The 10,587-nt window shown below is 35.1% G+C and overlaps 1 protein-coding gene across 4 annotated transcripts; it reads right to left on the reverse strand.

The window, feature by feature from the left end:
* Positions 1-591: 591 nt before the first annotated feature.
* On the reverse strand, positions 592-9,261 carry LOC105117873 (uncharacterized). 4 transcript variants are annotated; one of them, XM_011015660.1, is made up of 10 exons: positions 9,180-9,246; positions 8,965-9,036; positions 8,716-8,827; positions 8,375-8,517; positions 6,939-7,016; positions 6,688-6,804; positions 5,870-6,223; positions 5,632-5,784; positions 5,323-5,531; positions 592-965 (listed from the first exon to the last, which is right to left on the reverse strand). In XM_011015660.1, the coding sequence occupies exons 2-10, from the start codon at positions 9,034-9,036 to the stop codon at positions 758-760; spliced, it is 1,446 nt and encodes a 481-aa protein (XP_011013962.1). In that variant the 5' UTR covers positions 9,180-9,246; the 3' UTR covers positions 592-757. The 4 variants fall into 4 exon arrangements, with proteins under 4 accessions (XP_011013962.1, XP_011013961.1, XP_011013964.1 ...); XM_011015659.1 differs by lacking the exon at positions 8,965-9,036 and having other exon boundaries at positions 9,108-9,261; XM_011015662.1 differs by lacking the exon at positions 8,965-9,036 and having other exon boundaries at positions 6,939-6,995; positions 9,108-9,260.
* Between the last annotated feature and the right edge of the window lie 1,326 nt (positions 9,262-10,587).

The raw sequence follows: 10,587 nt of genomic DNA on the forward strand, positions 1-10,587 counted from the left end.
GTCTTAATTTTGAGCATTTTCAGCTAACAAGTCTAAGTACTCCATTGCTTCTTCAAAAGTTCCATTGCACATCAATTCAATTATTTGTCTATCTCTAGATGTTAACCCTTCATAAAAATGTGAAACCAATCTCCATGTTACAATTTAATTGGTTTTTATAATTCAAACCGAACAAACCAAACCATTAACAAGTATAGGTACCACATGTCTTTCCCTAGCCACCCGCTTCTAGAACCAAAAATATATCCGAAGAAAGGTAATTCTGATGGAAAGGAACTTGATACGTGCTGGTCAGATGCGTTTAAGGTGGATTTGAGCATTAACTGTCGCCCATGCCACATTTATAGCTTAGTTTTATCGCAATATGCTATTATGATGCATTGATGAATCACTGAAAACCTCTACACATTATAGACACACTTTTGGACAAGTTATGATATATCACTGGCTATCCTGCATATCATTTGAGCCAGATGAGGTCATAACCACGCTCTCATCCTTCAACAATTTTAACACAAGATGCTTGCTCAAGAAAGGTTGAAGATGCCTTCAAGTATTGGGGGGCTTGTATTTCATACAGCCAAGGAAACATGCTTCAAAAAATAGTGTTAAGAATAAGCAAGCAAATTTACTGATTCATACATACAATAATGTCAAGATGGCATTGGCATGGTGGTATATTGAGGAATGCATACATAATCAAACGAACAATTCATGTACAATAGTTACAATATGGTGATTGTGTGTTTAGTATGATTCATCTTTGTAGAAAAAGGGCAACTCCAACCAATCCCATCCACAAAGCTAAAGCAAACCAAAAAGCTCGATTTTTCTCCAGTCCAGTTGGAGGTCGCCAGACCAGAAAGTCCCCCATAAAATCTCTAGATGATGGCAATTGATTGGACGTTGTCCAACTTCTCTCTTGATCCTTATCCTTGTACTTATCACTCCATGATGCCGCATAGCTGCATTAAACACATCCCACCCTGTCACTTATCTAAGTGCTAGGAATCAACTGAGTAGTGATGATATTGAGGGGCGTTCAGATAATTTCCAAGGCACGGGGAAACAATTTATCAACCAAAAGGAGAGTAATACTCAACAAAGCACCAAATGAAGAGAAACTGTTGGTAAAACATAATGTACACGTTGTACATGATTATTAAGACAAGACGGATGAGTGATTTAACATGGATATACTTTCCAAACAACTTCAACACGCGTGAAATGGTAGCAGGATGCTGAGATCACCATTTTTTTCTTAAATTGTAGCGTATGCATCAAGTAATGGGTTTCAAAGCTGATGTCAAAGCTGATTTCATGGATCAACAAAAAATTCATCAAGACAGCTACATCATCCATTATTTAAGATCAATTATAATTACAGTTCTTTCTACCGATTTTCACATTCTGGAGAAGCCTAATGCTTATTAATCTCAATAAAACCATGACCTAAAATGATATCACCAATTACAAAACATCACTAAAGAAAGGCAAATAGGTGATAGCCCTGCAAAGCTACACAGCTAGCATCCAGAACCCAGAAATAACATCACCAATTACCAAATATCACTAAAGCAGGGCAAATGGGTGATAACCCTGCAAAGATAAACAGCTAGCTTCCATCAAGTCCAAGTCTGGACCATCTAGAGCTAGACATACCACAGCTTGGCCAAGTTTGATGTGGAAATTCCAGGAAAGCAGTCTACCATTGTGAGGGCCATCTAGAGACATACCACAGCTTGGCCAAGTTTGATGTGGAAATTCCAGGAAAGCAGTCTACCATTGTGAGGACTAAGAAAGAATTAAAAGTAAATCACAATCACATGATGAATTGATGGCAAGACTAAATTTTCAAAAACAAGTAGAGATCAATAAAGGGTCATAAATTGCTCGTCAATTCAAACAACTTGAGATCAAAATTGGACATGAGAAAAACTAGTTCAGAATCCAAAGGATTTCAAACAAGTTTGAGACAATTGAAGCTGAAAGGATGCTCAGTATTGATAGTGCTCTGGGAAGAACACATTTGAGTGATTGAGTAATCCTTGCTCATTCCTTGTGAAAGATATCCATGAGTACATATCATATACTAAAATGTCTCAGCAAGCTCGCTGGTAGCTGTTTCTAAAGTAAGGCAAGGCAGGAAAAGAGGGAAATCTGAAAGATTTCCAGGTGTCCAGAGGTCATTTAAATGAAGACATGGAGGTTAGTGCTTCATCTAATACATCTTAATATAAATTATCCAATAAGAATATAGAGGGGTCTTCAAGATCAAGATCACTAAAGCATACGGAAATCTGTAATAATGGCAAGCTCCAAATAATAGATTTGTAATAAAAACAAGATATTTGTTTCTGGAAAATCTTATTCATACCTTCTATTTCATGGATTAAGGCACAAGTGACTTCTCCCAGGTATTCAGTTAGTAGCAAAGAAAGTTTATGCAGCTGATTTAGAGATCAGAAATGGCTAGGGCAATGGGATCCATTATTTCCTAACCTTTCTATCATCTCAATGCAAATTCTCTACAAATTGTTAGACAAGGCTGCTCTAGAAGGTACTATGCTCTATCATCCAAAGTGCACAAAAGGCAAGTTGACTAATCTCTGTTTTTTAAGATTAGTTGTACACTTTCTAGAATGGTAGAAAGGGATCGATTAGTACTAAAAGGAAAACTCTTTGATCAGTTCTCCAGCTGACAAAACCAATCCATTTATGTGTAAAATGTACCTAACAATCTTGATTTCATTTCCACAAATAAAAAATTCTTCAGTAATCAAGATTCAAAGTAGGCAAATTACCAGTGAGGTTTCAGGAAGTGCCTCTAATTCGGCTGGTCATCCACTTGAGGAGAGTATCACTGCAAGGATATATAACTGGACCTCTATATTCTCGAGTTTTGCTGGAAGAGTTCAGCTTATGATTTCTGGTCTCTTTAACACTCTAAGTTATTGACCCAGAATACCAATTCTCCCAAGAGTCTTATAAAGAAGGTGAGAGGAAATGTTGTGCCTTTTTCTGGAAGCAGAAATCAGGCTCTGTAAAAGGAGCCAAAGCAGGTTGGGGTTTTGTTAGGATGACCTAAACAGGAGGGTGGGCTGGGTATTAGAAGCATTTCTGATTGGAATCAAGCTGCTATCCTCAGGAATATTTTTTTATTGTCTTTTCCTTAAAAGGCTGGTTATCGGGGAATGAAGGACTACAAGGGAAATTAATTAATATTTTAACTTTGAGAAGTTTTCAAGATTTTTAGTACTATTCATAGATATTAGTATGTACAATTGAGTAGTTAAAATAGGTTTATAAGGAATCTCTGTTATGTCCTATTCAGCAAGTTTTCCTATTCATGTTCGGATTTGGTTTCCCTATTTCTTTGGGTTTGTGCCAATGAATATGCACCTTAGCAAGACATTCAAGTTCTATGATAGTCCTCACCTATGACACACACTCATCTACCAAGATTGTCTGCTCCTCCCACGCCTCTCTCTACTGCTTCCCTTCTTCACTATGGCATAACTACCACACAACATTATAAATTGTTTTTTCTTTTTCTTTTTATTTTTTCTATTCGGTTCATCTACAGATTCTACATCACCTTCTCTACTGGTTGCTTGGATTCATATCATAAATAAAAGAAGGTTTTGGAGCATTAATATTCCAGATGATTGCCACTTAAACTGGAAAAATATTTTGAACTTAAGGCCAATAACTAGTGAGATGGCCATTGCATTTGAATATACCAGCTCAATCTAAAGGTTTTATAAAAGTACTGGAAAGAAATACTTGGGGTGGGATTCATAGTACCCTTATGGTCCTCTTTTGCAGTTGTACTAACATAGGATTGTCTATTATTTGAATCTGCCAATTCAATCTAAAGTTTCAGCTTCTATGGAGTTCCGTGACTGGCAATGGCCTCCTTCCAGGTCTATGATTTAGTCCCTCTTTTTAACCAGCTATGTTTGGTTCTTTCCCCTAATCTGCAAAAGGAGGGCTTGGATTTTGAAAGATATCTCCTAATAAGCAGTAAACAATAAACAAAGGTTGGGTTTTTGTTAGATGGAGAAGTCCTAGGATACCTTGGGGTTCTCTTAACTCAACTTTATTTCATGGCAGGCTCTTCTTAATAGCTTTTGCTAAAGATAGACAGGTTGATTGGGGGTCAAATATTGATCCTAAGTTGCTCTTTTGTAATGCCAGTATGACTAGAGACCACATTATCTTCTACTGTTCTATACTAAACAGCTATGGGTGAAAGCTCAGTCAAATTGAGGCACATTCAGACTTCTGAGGGACTGGATGCAGGATTTCAATTGAGCTTTACAGAATTTACAAGAGAATAATTTTACCCTTCCAGTAGGTTTGGATTTGGAAGGAATTGAAGATAACACACTTCCACCCTCAAAAGTATGAAGAGCATTGTGCTCGTTAGTTCATTTATAAAAATGAGGATGAATGTAGCATATCTTCAATGTAAGGTTTAAATAGAGAGAGAGAGATAGAGAGAAAGATTGGTGTTTATCTGTAGATTAGATAAGCCTGCTCTTTGCTAGTAGTTGTTCAGTTTGCATGCCTTTATTGTAATCAGTTTCAGGTTGTATTTTTGTTGTCATTTGTTTTTAGTTTTGTTAACCTCTAGCTGGCATTCTGTGTTGCAACAAAGTTTAGCTTTTAACTGTAGATTAGATCAGTCTGCTCTTTGCTAGTAGTTGTTCAATTTGCATGTCTTCATTGTAATTAGTTTCAGGTTGTATTTTTGTTGTCATTTGTTATTCAGTTTTGTTAACCTCTACCTGGCATTCTTTGTGTTGCAACATAAGTTTAGCTGATATTAACTTCGTTCATTGATCTAAAAATGCACGTATGAATCTCCCCGCCCAAAACAGAGAAAAAAAATGAAAAAGAAAAGAAGAAAAGAAGATAATTGCACAAGTATTGTACCAGTGTTTAATGCATGTGCATGTGCATAAGCAAGAGAACGGTTAATCTAGGAAAGTTAGAATCATGCAGAAGAAATCATTCAACTAGAAGGTATAAATGGATTCCAGCAGTTTGGCTAAACAAAAAGGATTCTATAGCTAACTTCTAAAGAATTACCAAATTTACTACACGGTTTTGTTTGTATAAAAGAATATGAAACGAAGCCAAAAAGAGTTGAAAATATTGTTTGGAATGTGCAAACTAAATGAACAGATATCATCAAACTGACTGATTTTATAATTATTGATTTAGCCAATTTATCTCTAATAACACAAATTATATTGCAGCATTAAAAATATTGAAAACAGGAATTAATTTGAACAGTTTGATGAAAAAACTTACAACCTGTCATATGTTGAACCAATGAGTGGAATGGTGACCATCTCCTCCTGGGATATCTTAAGCTTAGGTGCTTGCAATATATATCGAAGATTTGCAGCTTGACGTCGAATGCTAATACTAGGGTGCTTCATTTCCAATTGCTTGTAAAGAGCAATGCAGTCAGCATGTCGATTATTAGCCTCATAAGCCATAGCCAGCCATATTTGTATCTAAACAAAAAAAATTTAACCTATTATTTCTCACTCCATGATCAAAATGTTATGTTGAAAGAAAGCAAAGCGAAGACTAAAATTAAACTATATTACCAACCTCACCACCAAATAGTGTCGACCTTGGAATGATTGTAAGTGAGGCTTCAAGAAACTCAATAGCCCTTCCGTACATGCCTTTTCCATAAGCTTTTTGCCCTAATTCGAACATCAATTCAGCTGTCTTTCTTCTCTCTGCCTGTTCCATGGCCACCTGCTTGGCACAAAAAGGTAACAATAAAAACTAGGAAAACAAATACAAAAGAGTAATTAGAAGAAAAAAATAGTAGTGGTGTAACCTTTTCGAGCTCTTTTCTCACTCTCTCCTTCTTCTCTTCCTCGCTCTCTTCTTTTTCTTCTTGGCTATTATCATCAAATATTCTGTTCTGCAACTCCTCAGCTTTCTTCACCAACTCTCTCCTCTCTTCAATCTCCTTCACTCTCTTCCTCATCTCCTTTTCCCAATCAAATGGTTCCTGATCTCCTCCTCCTCCTCCATTCCCACTCTCTTCATCACTGTCAAAATCCACACCATTCCTTTCCGAATTCGCTTTTCCTCGGGCTACCACCACTCTCTGGTTGTTCCAAGATTGAGCTTCCCCATCCAATTCAAGGTATTTGTAATTACCCTTACCAAATACTTCGGAAACTTTCTGCAAATTTAGCAAGCTTCAGTCTATACTAAACTTTCTATTGTGTTTTTATTCATCATAATTTTCTTGTCCAAAATAAATCCAATCCTTTGGTTTCTCAAAACAAAAGTTTACTAATTCCCCCCTGTGATAAATATTTAAAACTAAACATCTATCCTGGCTGCACACTATCATTTCACAAACATTACCTATGGGTTACACGTATAGCAATAAAAAAGTTTTTGGCAATCTGCAAACCCGGTCATAGCTGACAAAAAGGTGGGCATTTGAATGGTTTATGCGTTTTTTTATCACTGTATATTAGAGATCACCAATGGGTCTGGCATGATGCACACTATGTCCTAAAATCACAACTTAACTGCAAGGAAAACAGTAAACATAGTAATCAAGTTTGTGCTACATTTATTTGCATAATGCTCAAACTTAAATCGTTAGATATTTTGGCTGAAGAAAGATCAGCTTACCTCATCAAGAAAAAGTGCATTCAATTGCCTCTCATCAACAACTGCATTGGCAGATACAGCGGTTGCATTTGTAGTTGTATTCCTGGCAGTTGCAACAATTAATTCAGTATCCAAATCCTGCATTAGAGTAATAAACTGTGTTTGAGGCTTTAATAAAGCGTGTTTTAAAGTAGCATTCCAATAGATTTCAAATGATCAGTACAGAATATTACAAAAACTTTAAAGAGAGTATTTCGAGTATTGATGCTTGCCTGTATTGATGAAAATATCTTGTCCAGGTCTTTGGCAAAGGCCATGACATCCACATCCTTGTTTGTTGCAAAAAGTGGCTTGCATCAGAACTTAAACTAATGGTGATGTCATCCATAGGGATCATGAGAATGAAAACTAAGGAAAAAGGAATGTGTGTGAATGTGTGTGTGTGTGTGGGTGTGTGTGTGTGTGTAAAGCAAGTGACAAATAGAACAATTTTAACATCCTCAGATCTCTTTTAAGAACTGATACAAATGAACAAGACCTTTTTAGATAAATGCCCATCTAAATCACACTCGTAAGCACTAATAGTCACATCATTTGGGATGTCTTATAAATCCTCTGTCAGAGCACATTACTAATCCTCAATTTTTAACCCTGGCATTAACTTACGGAACCATCTAATGGAGTTTGAAAATGATTTCAGTACAGACATCAATATAGAGTTGGTGCAAGAACTTAAATGAGTTTAATGCACTAGCATCCACAGACAATATCATATGCATCATTGGATTCTAAATATAGATGTAATTCAACATTTGCAATTATTCTCAGTAGGGGAAAAACAAATTAGAATCCAAGTTATACCCTATGAGAATAGAGAAACAAACTAGCAAAAGTATCAAGGAGAGGCCCACCTAAAATCTCAAGTAAGAAGCAGTCTTTCACAGTAGAACTTCTGAGAACAGGACAGGAAAATAAAGTGCCAATGCCCTCATCATACGAGAGAGAGCATTGCATCCTGGGAATATATAATTTTCAAAGAAAATCTTCAACACTCATTCTGCATCATATTTTTGCTTTAAATGATGCAATGCCAGAAGGAACTGAACCTGGGATAATTCCATGGCCACTATGCTTCAAAGCTATGTAATGTTAAAATAGAATTCCTGTCTTAATTACCCTCAGGAATTAAAAAAAAAATGCTTGATCCCATTCAACTAAATAAATTAACCTTCAACCACTCAGTCCTGGTGACAGGAATCACTGAAGAATTTGGTTGAAGTATGTTGGACGCCAGCCATACATGCGATTTAAAATATAAATATGCAGTAAAAGGAAACAAAAATAAACTCCTGTTCAAGTAGACGGGAATTCCAACCTCTACAACCAGAGTCTTGTCCAAAGGAAAAGAAAGACGTTCAAAAACGTTGTTCAATTTTGCACAATCTCATTGGCTTAACCATTTCTCACAATGAGATCAATTGACTGAGCAATTACATCTCTACTGATGTTTCTAGCCATCCTACAGATATATTTCCAGGCATCATACAGAAAACTAGAAGTGCATGCAAACGAGATAATCCTCGCCATTACTCATCCATACATTGTATGCAAGACTGGAACTGTTTTATTTATTTATTTATTTGTGTTAAAATAATGCAATGTTATGGATTTCAAAGAGGTGAGAAAAGACTATTGAAGCGCGAACTACCTTTGATACATCTGCCAGCCATTCGCCACCACCTCCAAGAAATGCTTGAACGCCCTGAGCTAGCCTTAGGGCTCCCCGTGGACCGGTGTTGATAGATGTCTGAACAATGTCCTCCACCAGTTTGGGCAAGTTTTCAATACTATCTGATAGCATCAACATATATAAGTTTTCAATAAAGACGTATAATACCAGCAAAAAGGAGTAGAAGTAACAAGACGTTTATTAGGTCTTTCTACAGTGGGGGAATATAAAGGTGAATTGGGGGGGCTCCAAAATCTGATAGAAAGGAAGTTCCAAAAGAATAATTTCATTATGTCAAACATATTGATAAGTACAAATACCTAGGAGACGAGAAGAGAAAAGATCCTGCTGTGTCTGAGCATATCGGGCAAAAGGGTTAAGACCCTTTGAGCGAAAATTGAGCTTGCTTGATCTCCTGCTTGGGATTGGCAACTTTTGAAACAAACAGCAGTTCATCAAGACAAGATTTCTTGGCGCTGAAACAGCAATTATTGCCATTTCTTTCTGGACACACATGAATCAATAGACTGGACATTAAAAGAACAAAGCTATAAGAAAGGAGTCGTCCCCTGAGGAAGGGGGTTAGTATTAAAGCAAGAGAATCGAGCCCCTCTTGGCGCTGAAACAGCAATTATTGCCATTTCTTTCTGGACACACATGAATCAATAGACTGGACATTAAAAGAACAAAGATATAAGAAAGGAGTCGTCACCTGAGGAAGGGGGTTAGTATTAAAGCAAGAGAATCGAGCCCCTCTTGGCGCTGAAACAGCAATTATTGCCATTTCTTTCTTTCTGTTTATCTGTCTTGCAGAAATATCAGAGAAGTGTGAAGCGTGAGGGTATCTGCTGCAAATATATATAGACAGCACAAAGTAGTAGTTGAAGATAAAAAAACATGAAAGGTAAGAGGCCACGTGGCAAGCAGAAGCACTGCTACGCTACACAAAAGAGGGCTAGGCTTACGCCTTGAAGTGTTGTTTTTTTCCCACTTTTTCGGGTTTTAAAAGTTGACATGCATAGTCCTTTCCTGGGGTGGCTAGTAGGAAAACGTACATAGATGTTCAAGTTGCGATTAGTAAATATTATTGGTTAGGGACTCACAAATTAACGTAACATGTCATTAACTTATTACACATCAACAACTTCTATCAAATTGAAACAATTCTTTACAACTTTTACCTTTCCTTTTCTCTCTTGTATGTAAAAACATTTACTATAATGAAATTAAAAAATAAATATAACTCTCACCCTCCTCAATCATTATTTTCATGAATCTCTCTTTTTTTATCTCTAAAAAAATTCAAAATACAAGTATGGTTAGTAATAATACTTATATATTAGATAATTAATTAATTCTTGATTATAGTAATTTGATCAATTATTTTTAGCCAAGATGGTTGGTGATTGATATCTATAAAAAAATCATCTTTAGTAAATTTAAAAATTCTTAAATACTTAAATAAATATTTTTTTAGAAAGCAATAATATTTTAAAGTGATAGAATCTAAAAATATTCATCTTAAAAATGTTGGCAAGCTACATATATGTTTTTAAAGAAAATTAGTTGTATATAAATATTATTGATAGTCAACTGATTTATCTGATAACATCAAACGATTAATTAGTTGATACAAAATTTAAGATTTTAATAGTTTAACCTAAATAAATTTTCAAGAGTATTTATCATAAATTTTATTTATTAATTATTTATTGTATAAATAATGAAGTATGTGAGTTTATTTTAATTATGCTATTAAATATGATAATTAAAAGGATTTACATTTAAGTACTAAAATAAAATAAATGTATTTTAAGTCTTCACATCTTTATTAGATTTTCTATTTGAATTCTTCACAATATACACAATACTTAATGGTATATTCTTCATTAAAACTTGTTTAAAATTTACTCTTAATTAAATATATTATTAGTTTATTTTTTATTTTATTATTATCATTAAATATATAAAAACAAGAAAGTGTAACTCTAAATATTGTCAACAACTTCATCCAATCAAACATCTATAATGGATAATTCCTGTAAGAATTTCTTACACCTTACCCCGCCCCTATTTTTTTCTTCTTTACCTAAATTACCGAGAAATAACAGTACAATTAACAAGGTAAAATAAAGTCTTGACTAGGAAAGAATAGGTGTAAGGAAACTTACATGTCTATTAGTTTTAAAATT

This window comes from Populus euphratica, unplaced genomic scaffold (assembly GCF_000495115.2).
Source record: "Populus euphratica unplaced genomic scaffold, PopEup_1.0 scaffold1571.1, whole genome shotgun sequence".
NCBI lineage: Eukaryota > Viridiplantae > Streptophyta > Magnoliopsida > Malpighiales > Salicaceae > Populus > Populus euphratica.

Bases quoted from the DNA above. Each gene is read 5' to 3' on its own strand.
- LOC105117873 (XM_011015659.1), bottom strand. From the start codon at position 9,179: ATGGCAATAATTGCTGTTTCAGCGCCAAGAGGGGCTCGATTCTCTTGC. The intron at 5,785-5,869 runs GTTACACCACTA...TGTGCCAAGCAG, and splicing joins TGAGAAAAGAGCTCGAAAAG to GTGGCCATGGAACAGGCAGA. The intron at 966-5,322 runs GTAAGTTTTTTC...TGTTTAATGCAG, and splicing joins GGTTCAACATATGACAGGTT to CTATGCGGCATCATGGAGTG.